At 36.9% G+C, this 16,102-nt stretch overlaps 1 protein-coding gene across 5 annotated transcripts in view; it reads left to right on the top strand.

The window, feature by feature from the left end:
• mms4 (Methyl methanesulfonate sensitivity 4) overlaps nucleotides 1-16,102 on the top strand; it is a 371,357-nt gene that overhangs the window by 201,160 nt on the left and 154,095 nt on the right. For all 5 annotated transcript variants that reach the window (XM_090390525.1, XM_090390520.1, XM_090390521.1 and 2 more), the window contains one exon: nucleotides 8,120-8,235. In XM_090390525.1, coding sequence (XP_090246651.1) covers nucleotides 8,120-8,235 — 116 coding nt within the window. The remainder of the gene's footprint in view (nucleotides 1-8,119; nucleotides 8,236-16,102) is intronic.

The following is a 16,102-nucleotide window of genomic DNA, read 5'->3' as shown; positions in this document are numbered from 1 at the left end:
AGTGCATGCCTTGCTCTTAACTATGTAATAAAATTCTGATACAATATGATGATTCTATGTTATTTTCGACCATCTAAACGTAAGAAAATTGACATAGACTGTTTTTTATTGGCCGAAGGATTTTAATTGATACTAAATAAGAGATACCAACAAGTTTTGCCAACTTAGCTGTTTGGCCTCTTCAGGGTGAATAAAAGAGATACAAAACAACTTAAACTGTTCATGAAGGAATGAACCGAATACAATTGTATTTTTTACAAATACAGAAGAATGTGTGCATCAAACACATGGAGCATTTATGATGTCAACTGTTGTTATGCAGGAACGTTCTGTAATTAGCAGCGAAATTTAACTCTTGCATGCTTAATGATCTTATGAGGGTCTTCCAAATATCAGCAAGAATTAATCCTTGGTTTCTATTGTGGTTGTGTTTAGAACGGATGACTTCTAAATCTTCCTCTAAATGGGGCATGGAGCTTTTGTCCCATTCGATGGTATGGTTTGTCCTCAAGAAATGAAGGTCTAACCCAGAATTGTCTTCTCTGTTATTGTTTACATCTCCTGTGTGTTCTTTTTTTCTATTTTTCAAACTTCTTGAGGTCTGACCAATGTAATTTAATCCACATGAACAGGGGCTGTTATAGACACCAGCATATTTGAAGAAGGCATGATTGTCTTTCGGAGATCTTAAAAAATGGCGGATAGTCTTTAAAGTTTTAAAAGTCATTCGTATTTCATGTGGCTTGAGGAATGTAGCAATCTTTTAAGAAACTGTCCCTGCATAAGGAATGGCGATGGTGGATTTGTAACATATTTCCTCAGATTGCTGTTGTGGGGAGTCGCAGAAAAGTAGCTTATGAATCAATTTTTTTGGATAACCATTGTCTATCAGGGTTTTTAATATGTGGGATAGTTCATCTTTAAGATCTGTAGTGATGCGAGAGGCCCTATTTTTTAGCATGTGTACGATGTTTAGTTTTTGAGAAATGTGGTGCGAAGATGTGAAGTGCAAGTATCGACCTTGGAACTTGAGAAGGACAAACAATTACCATTCCTGGATACTTTAATTAAGAAACAAATGGATGGACATATCAGCCTTGCAGTCTATTGCAAACCAACACAACCCTTTAATGACTTATATACTTCCATCTTGTCCCCTGTTATTTGCATATCAGCTAGTTTTTGAAGCCCACAAACAAGTCTATTCTCATAAATATTCCATAGAAAAATTGCTAATCTCATTCAACTACCTCTAGATCCTCTCAGCCACTTCTTTATTTCCACCAAATCTTGCGGACTAGATGTGCATACAGTACATAGCTTGGGATATCTTTATTCCAAAGTGCATGACCTACCAACCCCCACCTTTGGTCATGTTACACTGGCAGCCATTTGCCTTTGTCCATACTACCAGTCTATTTGTCATCCTACAGGATCTCTAACTCATCTTCATTGATTATCATTCTTCTCAGCTTTGTATCATTAACAAACAACTGAATATTTCCCCTTGAATCATTTCTTATATCACTGATGTATAAATTAAACAGCAGAGGATGAAATACTGAGCTCTGTGGTACACTGCTAATCACCTGCCTTCTTCTGGACTTAACTCCCCCATACATCACCACTTTATTATAAAAAGTAAGCACGCTGCTGAGACAAGACCCACCCTTCAAAATTCCTTCCCCCTATAAAGTATCATATTCTTGTCCACCCACTCCTGAATTCTCTCTTTGTCAATGCCTTAACCACCACTCTTGAGATAATCATTGGTCTATAATTTGCAACTTCCATCGTGGAGCATCTTTTCATTCCCTTGGCACCTTACCAGAACTGAGGGACAAATTAAATGGCTTAGTCAGAGGAGCAGTTAATTCCCTTACACATTCTCATAATACATGGGCTGATATGCCATCTTATTCAGTGGCTGTGTTTGCATTAAGGTTTTGTAATATCAGAAGCATCTCTAGCTTATCTATTACTATTCCCTAATCACTCAGTGTCTCATTTGGCACTGAAATATCCCACCTAGATGGTATGCACTTGCAAAATGATCACTTGGTTAGTAACTCAATTATTTTTCTTTGCTTTTGTCACCTTCTTACAACCAACAAACGACTACAAAAAGACAAACGACTATGCTTCCATAGCCGTTTGTCTTTTTGCCACATTTTGTTTTCATCAACTAGCTGATGAAAACAAAACCCTCATGTTCACCCTTCTTGGCTGTACCATATACTGCCCATGGACTTTTTGATCATATTTTTCTTTATATTCCTTCCATAACTTTTTCTTTCTCTCCAACTTTGCTAATTGATGCTATTCTTCCATCTAACTCCCTCCTGATTTATCCTCCTGACTCTTACTATATAGTCTGATACCGCTTTCTTCAAACACCCTTTGACCATCACCTGTGAACTTCTCATGAAGATCTAAATGGATTGATGCAGTCTGAAGTGCCTCCCCCATCCATCTGTTTATTGGACATCGTCAGATGCAGTATGGTCGCTCTGTTCTTCTTTGATGTGCCATGCCAGTCGTTGCCTGCTGTATGCCCTACTGGAGGCATCAACTTTCTGAAGATCAGTCACTTCAGACACTTGATCCATCCATTCATCTTATTGAGAGTCTATCCCTTCTTCTTTTTCCAAGAACTTTACCTTCTATTAATGTTTCAAGAAGTCCTCTTTCTGTCCTTTTAATGTCCTAGAAGACATATATATTGTGTGCATGATGCATTCAAAAGAATGAACAAGAGCGAAAGTGTAGCACAAAGTTCAAAAATTCGAAAGAATGAACGAGAGCAAAAATGTGACGCAAGGTTCGAAAGAATGAATGACAATGAACATAGTGAACATGTGATGCAAGATTTGAAAGTTGAGTTGGGTAAGATGAAGCAAGAGATGAAATGGATGCTGAATGAAGTAAAGAGAATTCAGATATATATGGAAGAGTGAAAATGATGAAAACAAATAATGTTGAAAAAGTAATGAAAGACCTTGTGAGTGGCGTTTTATGGTGATTTAATTATTAAAGTTGTGCTGGATGAAAAGATGCATAAAGTATGTTTTTACTGGAGGTAGAATGAATAGAATGATTGAGGCATTACATATGAGAAGTAAGCAAGAAAAAGAGTTGGTAGTTTAATAAGTACAAATGACTTGGCTGCAAACAAAGGACACATCAGATTGGATATCAGGAGGTTGTCGAAATGGATAAAAGAGAATAGTGCACGAGGAAAGGTAGTAAGCATGTTGCCCAGGTATGAGAATGGTGAGATGAGGCAGAGAGCAAGGATTATGAATGATATGTTAGTGGAAATGTGTGAGGATATCTGTCAATCAGATGTGCGAAATGAGTTTGAAGGATGAAGTGAACTGTATAGAAGCGTTGGACTGCATTTGAGTTGTTTTTGATATGAGTCGCTTGGAGTGACTGCTGCTGCTGGAAAGCAGAGAAATGAGTGCAGAGAATGAATCTGATCAAGTAGAAGGTGATGTGGAAGAACAGGAGAGTAAAACAGGAGAGATTGAAGAGGTGATTGTGAATGAAGAACTGAGCAGCATGAGTATAGAGAATGAGAGAATAGATTTGCAAGAAAGACAGGGAAATGGGGAGGCTCAGGGTGGACAGGGGAATACAGCGTAAGAAAGTTTGATGCTCTAAGAGGATGTGAATGCATGTGTAGACAGAAAGGGAAGGGAAGACAGGGAAAACAGCTGGATCTGAAAAAGGTTCAAAGATGAATAAGGAGAAGAAAAAAAAATGGCTCAAGTTAAGCATGGAGAAGTCACATCAAATAAGTATCAGTGAAACTAGCTATAGATCCACAAATAAGCTACTGTGTTTATATACAAATGCAGGAAGTGTAAGAAACAAAGCAAATGAAACGGTTGCATTAATTTAGTCTGTTCACCCAAAAATTGTTGGAATAAGTAAGACATGGTTGGATGAGGATGACATCCTAACAGGAATAGAGATGGAAGGGTATGATATGTTTCGTGATGGTAATAAGGGAGGGGAAGGGCTATTGATGATAGAGAAAGAGTTATGTTCGTACAAGGTAGAGATGCAAGAGGGAAATAGTGCCAATGGTTTTGAGGCAGTATGGTGTGAGATAGAGGTGAATAGGATGAAATGCTTACTTGGATATTGTTGTAGACCTGGTAAAATGACTATGAAATGTATAATCAAATTAGCCAAGCAAATAAGAAAAATGTGATTATTATTGGAGATTTTAACTATGGCAATATAGACTGGGATGATGAGATAGCAACCAGAAGTAAAGAAAATGAGTTTCTTGAGTTTTTATTGGGACAACTACCTCAGACAGTATGTAACAGAGGGCACAAGGACTTGAGGGTTTTGGATTTGATCATTTCTTCAGAGGATGTAATTATAAGTGAGGTATCAAATCACCCTCCAGTTAGTGAGAGTGACCATTAAGTGATTATCTGGGTAGTTGCTAGCAGTGTGAGGACTTCTGTGAGAAAAGGTATATGTGGAACTACAAGGCTTGTGTTTATGAAGAGCTCAGAGTCTGCAGAGAATCTGCAGACTCTGAGCTCAGTTTTAGAAACTAGATGGTTCTAATTGACAATAAATGTATCTTTTTTCAAAATTCCAAAAAGCATGAAACCTTATATATGACAATCCCCTACCTGTCGAATGTCACAGCGCAACCAAGCACCGAAACGGATAATCCATATTTTTTGAATTAATCCAATTTTTAACAGGGACTCTTTCCTTTCCAACTGTCCATTTTTTAACATGGAAGTCTATGGGCGACCGCTGTGCACGTCGTGATGCGTTAGCAGGCAGCTCGTCCTTGTTCACGAACGGAAGTGACGTCACCGGAAGGGGGATGAAGCGGATGTTACATCAGGCAGAAGTCACAATGACGCACCGATGGGTAGAGGAGCCCCAATTTTAGTAAGTTGCGCTATTCTCACTGAAAGGTAACAAATTGCATGACATGCTAATATCGGAATTTAGATTCGATACGATCTTTCTCACGTTACCTCGTGATTTTTATCTAGTTTCTAAATTTACGATTATTTTGTGGTTTCATCTTAGATACTCCATTTATTAAAACATCACTGTTTATTATTGACCATACATTTGGTAACACTATAAACTTTGGAAGAGCAATTTTGCTGTTATGAAAGATAATGAACACATTTTTATTGTGTACTCAGTGACAAAGTTCATTTAAACTATTACTTTTTACTATTATTACTAGTATAGCGGGTATTACCAATCCTTGTTACAGCTTCTTTAATTAGAGAATAATATTTCTGTTGTATTATTCAAATCAAATAATGGATTATATGGATCTGTTAACTTTACGTTCATCATTATCTTCTTTCAGTATGATGAGCTGTGTATGAAAAAGAACCTCCTAGATGAGTCTTTGACTCCATGGGGTCATAGCATAATCTTCTGCAGCTTGTCCCACTTAAGTAGGGTCGCTGTTTTTTTTTTTTTTTTTTTGGTGAGTCTTCTCCACATCCTCCTGCCTTGGGCTGTAATCACATCCAAGTTAGTTCTTCAACCTCAAGTCCTCCTCCACCAGCTCCCTCCATCTCTTCTTTGGTCACCCATGTTTCCTCCTCCCTTACAGATCCATCTGCATTACCTTTCTTCCCACATATTTGTCCTCCCTCATCGCATGACCAAACCATCTCAACCTTGCCTCCTGTATCTTCACTCCTAAGTTCGTAACTTTCACCGTTCCCCTCACATAGTCATTTCTCAGACAATCCTTTCTGGTGACACCACACATACACCTAAGCATTCTCATCTCTACTACCTACATACTGCTGATGTTATTTTTCCTCAGGGCCACAGTTTCCATAGCATACGTCATACTGGTCTCACTACTGTCCTGTAAATTTTGCCTTTTAGATTGATCAGCACCCTCTTATCGCATAGCACTCCAGCCATCTCTCTCTCTCCAGTTCTTCCATCCTGCTTGTATCCTACATCCCACTTCCTTCTCACCCTCTCCATTCTCTTCCACTGTTGAACATGTATATCTAAAGTCTAACCTTCCTGATGACATTTCCTTCCATCTCCAGATCTGTCTTGCTTCTTCTTACTCTCATACCGCTCTCCTAGTACTTTCCTCCATCTTTCCAGTTTAGCTGCCACTTCTCTTGATTTTGCACATGCAAGAGGTCATTCATCTGCATACATCATTGTAAGAGGTGTGTCTTCTCTCACCTCCTCTCCATCACCACCTCTATCACAATATTAAACAGGAACGGACTTAATTCTGATCCTTGATGCAAACCAGCTGTCACTGGAAAACTTTCTGTCTTTCCCTGGCACTTCTGAACTCTTGTTTTCACATGTCTGTACATCTCCTACACCAGCCTGACATATTTGTCTGGTACCTTCTTCTCTCTGAGACACCCCCAGACTTTACCTTGGCACTCTATCGTATCCAGATCAATAAACACCAGATGTAGCTCCCATTGTTTCTCCCAAAACGTTTTCATCATCTGCCATAACCCAAGATAGTATCTGTCATTGATCGACCAGGTATGAAGCCAAATTGCTCCTTTGCAATCTCCACCTCCTTCCTCAGTCTTCCATCAAAAACGCTTTCTAGAGTTTTCATTGTGTGGGACATTGACTTTATTCTTCTGTAATTCTTAAAGTCTTGTGCATCCCCCTTTACCCTTGTAGATGGGGACAAGAGTACTTTCCCTCCACTCCTTGGGTATATTTTCCTATTGGCAAACTTTTATGAACAGGTCCCACAGAAGATCAATTCCCTTTATCCGCCCCCAGTGCCTTCCATGTATCCACTGGGATTCTGTCATGGCCCACAGATTTTCCATTTTTCATTTTCTTCATGGTTCCTTCACTTCCACTCTACTGATGTTCTGCATCATCCTCTCATAATAGGATAATAATAATATGATATTGACAATATTGGAGTGCTGACAACAAGCAAACTAATTTTGAGACAAATCGTTGATTGGAGATCAGTGATAATGTAAATTTGATCATATAATACTCTCATAATAGCCAGTACGTTCCTTCTGGGTAGTTGTCAGTCAATTGATGATAATTATTTTTATCTAGTTTCTAAATTTATGATTATTTTGTGGTTTCATCTTAGATACTCCATTTATTAAAACATCACTGTTTATTATTGACCATACATTTGGTAACACTATAAACTTTGGAAGAGTAATTTTGCTGTTATGAAAGATAATGAACACATTTTTATTGTGTACTCAGTGACAAAGTTCATTTAAACTATTACTTTTTACTATTATTACTAGTATAGCGGGTATTACCAATCCTTGTTACAGCTTCTTTAATTAGAGAATAATATTTCTGTTGTATCGTTATTCAAATCAAATAATGGATTATATGGATCTGTTAACTTTACATTCATCGTTATTATCTTCTTTTTGTCCTCTGCAGGTATTTATGACCCACCCCCAACCAAGTATCCTTAGTTTCTAAAACTTTTATTTATTTATTTTGTATTAAATTTCATGTTGTATTATTCTGGCCATTTTTGCCTGTTTATAGATGAGTTTTTGGATGGAAAATCTCTTCACCTCCATATGAGACTGCTAACTCAACTTCAGTTGAAAAGTCCTTATAAGGGTTCTTCATGCCCTGAATGGGATTTGAACCCAGGTTATTGAATCAAGTTCATCATTACTAGCTGAGCTGTGGAAGTCCAAATTTTACATTGAACACAATATAACCAACAAAACTTTTGGTTATGATTACTTTAATATCTACTTTGTTGATATACAGTCATCTCTCATTATAGCAAACACTTATAACAATCGATGATGATGATTTTCCTCGCTATACCCAACTACCCAGAAACTCTGATCAAATTCCATTAGGCACAGTTCTATTCTAAAAAAAAAAAAAACTATTGACTATAATATACTCCTGTAGTCCCTACAAGTTTGCTGTAGCGAGAGTCAGCTGTAATAGATTCAGACACAGTAAGATTAATATCACTGAAAACATTTGAAAATAAGTTTGTTAAAATTCATTCATTTATTGTAAATTTATACAGAACAAGAAAAGTAAATTATATCACTTATAAACTTTTTTTTTCCCCTTTCAATTTTAGGCAATGATAGAAGTGCAGCTCTGGTGTAATACAAATTTTAAACTTTTGAACTCAGTGGAAGAATTTGGAAACTTGATTGTTATGTTCACTAAAGCTATTGCTGAAGCTCCTTACAAGTATATTATTACTTTTATACTTTTAATGTAAAAACTCCTTGATATGTATATCAAGGATTTGCTTTGATGTAATCAGTGAATGTCAGATAGTTGCTAATTTTACATTATAGTCAAATTATTTAACAAATGGTTTAAGTAGTAATAAATATAGTATGAGAAAGGATATGAAAGGAGCTTGGAAGAAGTGAGAAAGAGAATGAAAATTATTAGTCTGTTATCAAGATATGATTGTACTGAGTTAAGATGAAAAACTATGAAAGCAAATTATTTGATGCAAGTTTTTGAGTGGAGAGAGAGAGTAATAGTGGGAAAAGTATAAGAGAGTTGGCCTGATTTTGGTATCAGGAACTTCGAGAAATTTATTAAGATGAGACCTAATGCAGTGAGTTAGGGAAACTAGATCAGCAGGAAAGGTGAAAATGTGCATAAGTGCTGCTAAGATATGCAAAAATGATAGTGATATAAATATCTTTGAGCATGATTATAAATGTGATAAAGATGTAAACCTGTATGCATTGGGTTTGGACTTCTTGAGCAAGTGTGTCTTTGTGTGGACAAAGAGAAGTTTGCCCAGCTGAGCCAAATAGACTATATCTAAAAAAGCCAGGACGAAATTTATTAGAAAAACATTGAGTTTGTTTGTTGCCTTGGTGAATATGTTATAGCCTAAGGTTGTTAGTAGCAAAATATCAAGCTTTCAGAGTCAGAGATAGTAAGTAAATTAAGAGTAAAAGGTTAAAATTAAGTGTTAAGCATTAAAATAGAATTAAGTGTAAAGGTGTTTTCAGGGAGGACAGAAGAGATAAGAGAGGAGAGAGAGTGTACTACTAACGATATCAATGATTTGAGTCTACTTAGTGTAGAAACCCAATGAAAGAAATAATAGTAATAATGATCCATAGTAGTGAGTTTGAAGCTATTTGATGTGAAGTGGAGGCTAATGGGGAAAAATATATACTTTCTCCAGCAGCATATAAAAGAAAGAGCTTGAGGTCAAAGAGTGTTTGATTGTACTGTACTATCAGAAAGGAGTCTCAGTTGAGGATGTGATTTAGTTTGCCATCAATTGCTGATAGTGATCATGCTGTACTGACCTGGGAAGCAGCTGAGTATATAGATATATATGCTAAACTACAAAGCTACAAATTTTGACAGATTCAAGAGAGAGTATCCTTCTCATTCAGGAACTGATACTATAGGAGCAAACATGGTATATACTCTCTCTTGAATCTGTTAAAATTTGTCGCTTTGTAGTTCAGCATATATATCCATATACTCTGCTGCTTCCCAGTATCAGCAGTGCATGAAAAGCTTTTGAAAATCCCATATTGGATCCCAAAAAACTCATCACAGGAGGTCCGAGTGTCCCCCTTCCCTCTCTCTCTCTCTCTTTCACACACACACACAGTTTATCATACTGCACTTTAAATATGTTCACTGTCTCTGCATTCACCACACACTTGAGCAATACATTCCAATCACTAACCACTCTCCATCCAAAAAACTTGCTCCTCATTCCATTGCTCACAATCTCCATATACAGCTTCCAGGGATGACCTCTTGTTCTTCCTATCTTCATCCAGTCGAAGCAAAACCTCCTTGACATTATCCTGGTAATTAACCCCTTAACAACTTATATGTGTCAATCATACCCCCCCCCCCCTTCTCTTCCTATCTGCCAGTTTCTGCAAATTGCATTTAATCAATCTTCATACTCAACATTCCACAGACTAGAAACCACCATAGTCAATCATCTCTGGATCCTTTCCAATATATTTTCATCTTTTAGAAAATCAGTTGACCAAATCTGTGTTTTTGTTGATTTATAGAGTGTTTTTTTAGATTTATTTGTCTATTTTTAGTATGTTATTGTAGCCTTCTTTAGTGTACAGATTTAATAATATACAGCATTTAATAACATAATAGGCTTACTGTGATACCCAATTCGGCTTTAGAAACGGCTTGGGAACAAGAGAGGCCCTTTTCTGTTCTCAGATCTTATTTCAAAAATGTATTGACCAAAACAAGGTAATATTCATTTGCTTCATCGACTTCGAGAAAGCATTTGACAAAGTCCAACATGCTAAAATGATTGTACTATTAAAAAGAATTGGATTAGATGGTAAAGACATCAGGATCATTGAAAACTTATATTGGAACCAAAAGGCATCTGTTCAAGGTGATGACATTATTACAGACTCCATTAACATCAAACGAGGAGTAAGGCAAGGATGTGTGCTGTCACCTCTTCTTTTTAACATCTACTCAGAAGCCATATTTCAAAAAGTCTTGGAAGGAAGAAAGGAAGGGATTAGTGTAAATGGTGAAATCATCAGTAACATCCGATATGCCGATGATACAGCTCTTCTGGCTGACAACATTCAGGATCTTCAAAATCTTTCAAAATTTTTCAAAATCAAAATGCAGAGAGTGAAAAAATGGGATTAAAAATAAATATCACCAAAACTAAATTCATGGTCATAAGTAAGAAACCAATTCTTAATTCAGCACTTTCTTTAAATAGGAAACAAATAGAAAGAGTGGCAAAGTTTAAATATCTCGGATGCTGGTTAAATGAAGATTGCAATCCAGAAATGGAAATAAAAGTTAGAATTGAAATGGCAAGAAAAAATTTTCTCTTGATGAAATCAACACTGTGTAACCGCAGTTTAAACTTAGAGTACGCATGGTTAAATGCTATGTATGGTTTGTACTGCTGTACGGTGCAGAAACTTGGACCTTGAAGACAACATCGATAAAAAGACTTGAAGCCTTTGAGATGTGGTTATACAGACGAATGTTAAAAATCCCATGGACAGCAAAAACGTCCAATCAGGAAGTACTGAAACAAATGGGGAAATCACGTGAACTTTTAGATACCATAAAAAGAAGGAAAACTGCATGTCTTGGTCACCTACTTCGTAATGAAAAATATAAGATACTTCAATTGATTATAAAAGGGAAGATAAATGGAAGAAGAGGACAAGGAAGACGAAGAAAATCTTGGCTGGCAGATAACAGACAGTGGACTGATATGAACTCTGAGAGACTGCTCAGAATAGCTGAGAATCGCTCAAAATTTGCCAAGGTGGTCGCCGACCTCCGATAGGAGATGGCACTCAAAGAAGAAGATGGGCTTACTGGTCAAAAGACTTGTTTTAGGAGGCTCCTAAAAATTGGTGATTTTTGTTGATTTATTGGTGTATTTTGTTAGTATTTTATCGTAGTTTTTTTTTTAGTGTACTTATTGTACTACAGCATTTAATAACATAATTGTAGAAGTATTATTAGTTTTTACTATGCTAAGGATGGTGCCGAAAACTCGTCACTACAGGACAGTCTGAAGCACAAGTTAAAGTTCTTACTGCTAAGGAAAACCTTTGTCCTGATTAGCAGAAGCATTGTTGCAGTGATGATGATAATATATCTGAGGATAATCTGACAGAAATATTCCAATTAAAAGAAATTATTAGAAAATCAACCTGAGAATTGAAAAAAGTGGAAAAACGTTTAACAAAATTTAGACAAAAGGATAAGAAAAAGGATCACAACAGAAGAGGCAGGAAAGCACTGAACTTGGTAATCATAATAATCACAACTAGGTAAGTCATTTAAAATCTAAGAAAAAAGAAGTGATATGGTGATTCAATCATAAAATTTGCGCTTGCTGAGGGAGTCACTATTTATAGTTTCGCACAGGTGAAAATTAAAGATATGGAAAATGTAATGAAAAATAAAAGAAAAGTGAAAGAGATGGTAGTTCTTGTGGGAACTAATAATTTAATTAGTGACAATTGTAGTATGAGAGAGAGGATATGAAATGTCTGTTGGAAGAAGTGGGAGAAGAAACATTGTAGGTTTGCTACTCAGATATGACTGCACTGCCTTAAGAAAGGAGGGCAATGATTCCATGTGCAGGCTGTGTAGAAGAAGGAGTGTGTTTGACTTGTATAATAGGGATGGCCTGCACTTGAATTCATTTGGCATCAGGAGCGTGGGAAAATTATTTATTGGGATGAGACCTAATGCAGAGAGCTAGGGAAACTAGATCATCAAGGGAGGAATAGGAGAAATGCGTGTGAGAGTTCAGCGATTAAAGATACCAAGAAATTCTATTCTTGGTTTCATCTTTTATACAAGTGTAAGCAAACAAAACTTTGTGCATGAAGTATCTTCATAACTGGGCTACTTGTTTATAGGGGCCAATGATTTCACATTGATTGCCTTAGTGGCCCATAATACAAGGCACATATCCTTATAGACAATTGGAAGGGCCACTACCCAGACTGGTTTTGAACTTTATTGAGGTATGTCAGTGTGGGGATACCTCTCCAAAAACTCTTGTGATCAGTGACCTGAAGAATCATTTAGCTCATTACTCAGTGATGGTTCTAATCAGTGACAAGCTCACTCTACCACAAAGAAGAGCCCTCAGTGGTGGCTCCACGCAACAGCAAGCCTACCCTACCATAGTAGAACTGCTCATATCCCAGGGAAAAGCATCCACCAAAGTGGCTGTGAGACAACTTTCTACATTCATGTTAAAACTGCATCAGTGGAAGCCAGACCCAGAAGAGATAGTAAGGTTGAAGTAATGCAGAAATCATATATTTCTGATATACAAGTAATCAAAAGGTGTTACACCTTATTACAAAATACTCTGGATTGGAGATAGATGAAAGTTTATTCACTTGGTTATACTATAAATTAAAGATACCAAGAAATTATATTCGTGGTTTCATCCTTTATCCAAGTGTAAGCAAAGAGTTTTTTTTATATCTGGTTCACACACAAAAGGCCACAAGACCCATAGCACACTAGTGCCACGTACGGGCAAGAGGAATAGAAGAAAGGAGGAGTCTGTTCACATTTTGATTAAACAGTTGAGGGTTGTAATCTTTGGGAAAGGCAGAGTAGGGGAGACTGTTCCAAAGGACAGAAGTAGAATAAAAAAGGAGGCAGTGAAGTTGGTTTAGTGAGTTTTAAGATGGACTGTAAAAGGGTGTTGCTAGCAGTGACTCTTGTTTTAATGATTTTGGAGGAGAGTGGAGAAATAATAGTGGCCAATTCACAGAGCACTGCACACAAAAGTATCTGTAAATCCCATATGTGATATCCCATCTGTAAGAGAGGGATTGAAGTGGGTATGTGATGGAGGGATCATTAATTAGCCAGATTGCCCTCTTCTGGATAGAATCAAGTAATCTTAGAGAGGATTTTGGCACTCCATCTCAAATATGGGAACAATATTCCATGGCTAGGCAGATTTGGGCTTTGTACACAGTTAGGAACTATGAAGGTGTGAAGTAGTGTCTTCTGCAAAAAGTACACTAAGTCTTTTGGCGGTTGCAGACGCTATAGTTGAAATGTGGTTATGCCAAGAAAGATCGGAAATGCAGGTCAGTCCAAGTAGAGAAATCTGATCATGTTTGGATATCTCAGTATTACTGAAGGTAAGGGGTGGGGATACGAGCTGTTTCTTGTGAGCGATCAGACAGAATTTAAGAGATTTGGAGAAATCTGAATAGAGTAAGCCGTCCACCATGACATCTAGTGAGTGACCAGTAAGAAAGTTGGCAATCCAGTTGTAGAGTGGGGAACACAGCTCAAAGGATGGCAGTTTGATGAGTATGTCCCTCTGCCAAGCCCAATCAGATACCTTTGAATAGTCAAGGGCAACCAACGTAGTTTCTCCAACTTTCCCCATGACTTGAGTCCATAGTGGGTAGTGAAACAAGATCAGCTATAGATCGCGAGTGGAAAATCCATACTGCTGGCCACTGATTTGTTTGCACTGATTAGTTTGCACATGAAATACCTTCATGACTGGGCTACTTGTATATAGGGGTGAATGATTTCACATCGAGGTTCAGCTATGGTATGCAAACGTGATAAAGATATGAATAGCTTCAAACATGGTTATGCATCTGGCAAAGAGATGGAAATATACACCTTGGGTTCAGAACACTCGAGTATTGTCTGGGAAGGGAAAGGAGAATGTTCTATACAAGGCCAAATAGTGCATATCTAATTATAAGAATAGGCTAGGTGCTAATTTGTTATGCTTATACACAAATGCCAGAAGCAGCAGAAACAAAGGGGTTCAGTTTGTTGCTTTGTTAAATACAACGTGACCTAAGATTGTTGGCATTTGTGAAACCTGGCATATCAGAATCAGATATGGTAACTGGGATTGAGTGTAATGGGTATTCTGTTTTTAGGAATGACAGAAGAGATAAGAGAGCAGAGGAGGAGGAGGAGTACTACTAATGATATCAGATGTCTTAAGTCCAGTTAGGGTAGAAATGCAAGAAAACAATGATGTTAAAAATGTCCCATGTAGTGGTGAGTTTAAGGCTATCTGGTGTAAAGTGGAGGCTAACAGAATGAAATATATGGTGGGATGTTGCCTGTGGACTTGGTGGCTCAGTTTCATGGAATGAAGAAATGCATTGACAATTTAGCCTTATGAGTGGTAAACAAGTGATTATTATGGGTTACTTGAATTATCCAAACATTGATTGGGTAGAAGAGAAATCTGATAATAATTATGAAGAGGAATTTATTGAATTTTTACGAGACAGCTTTCTCACGCAGCATGTGAAAGATGGAATTTAAGGTCAAGGAGTGCTAGATTTGTTCATAGACGGGGGGGGGGGTCTTCGTTAAAAATGACTATTTTGACACCATTTGATGACAGTGGGTGATAATGTTGTGATTTCTTGGGGAGTATTTAATTATATTGATGTTCCCATTACCAACTACAAAGCTGGAATTATGATCAACTTAGGAGAATACCATCTTTGGTCCCATGGTATCAGTTACTGAATGAAAAATGTCAACAATGCATGGGTCGGGATGATCATAGCTTGCTCGTCGCGAATCCAGCCATCTGTCAAAGTGAGCGAATTTACCAGCAATTTCGTTCCTGCATGTCGTCGGACTATTAGTAACAGTCTTGTAACTAATCTAGTTATTGTAACTAATCCCGCATTGAGGAGAGGGGGATAGGTGAAAAGAAATGTTCTTTTCAGAATATATTAAAAAACAATAATTAAAGAAAATGATATATTTGAGTATTAGTTACTATACTTGATTTTCTAAAAGATGTAAAGAAAAGCAGATGTAAGGAAGAGAAAGAATAGGCGTGAATAAAAAAACTTTCATTACTGTAAAATGGATTATGATAATTTACATCAGATATTAAATATGCGCTCGTGTTATAAGTATCTGGGGGTAGAGTGAAGAATATGTGATCCTATGAACTCTAGATTATGCCCACCATAAATGCAAATACTTTCATATTTGCATTGCAGCAACATTTCTGTAGCTGTATTTACTTTGATGTTTTTTTGCCATTCTCAAATCCATTTATGGTGGGCATAATTTAAAAAAGAAAAACTTATGAATAGATGGAAAGGGATTTGTTTGCAAAATATAAATCACTAAAAATTAAAGATACCAAGAAATTATATGCTTGGTTTAATCCTTTATCCAAGTGTAAGCAAACAAAGCTATGCATTGAACTGAAATTTTATATTGGCTTTATTAGTTGACCAGATATTTGTAAAATATATAAGAATTGTTTACAAGTTTCACCAGCATTACTGTCTGGCTTCTTCAGGACATGTGTAATAGTACATGTAACTAACATTTACTAGTAAAAAAGAAGAATGGAGTAACACAGTCAAATAAATTGAAACGGCGTGTAACATCATAAGCATGGGACATGGTGTATCAGTCATTGTTTATTGAGCATGTTATATAGTTTTTGGCAAAATGAAATTCTGGTAAGCTGAGCAAACTTATTAGGCTTTTCCAGATGTCTTTCAGAATCATTCCTTCATTTCTGTTTAGATTTTCTCCA

Source organism: Typopeltis vanoorti, chromosome 3, assembly GCF_054136105.1.
Source record: "Typopeltis vanoorti isolate ZY-2024b chromosome 3, IOZ_Tvanoo_1.0, whole genome shotgun sequence".
NCBI lineage: Eukaryota > Metazoa > Arthropoda > Arachnida > Uropygi > Thelyphonidae > Typopeltis > Typopeltis vanoorti.
Note: the sequence above shows the minus strand (reverse complement) of the source record. Positions and strands in the feature narration are given on the sequence as shown.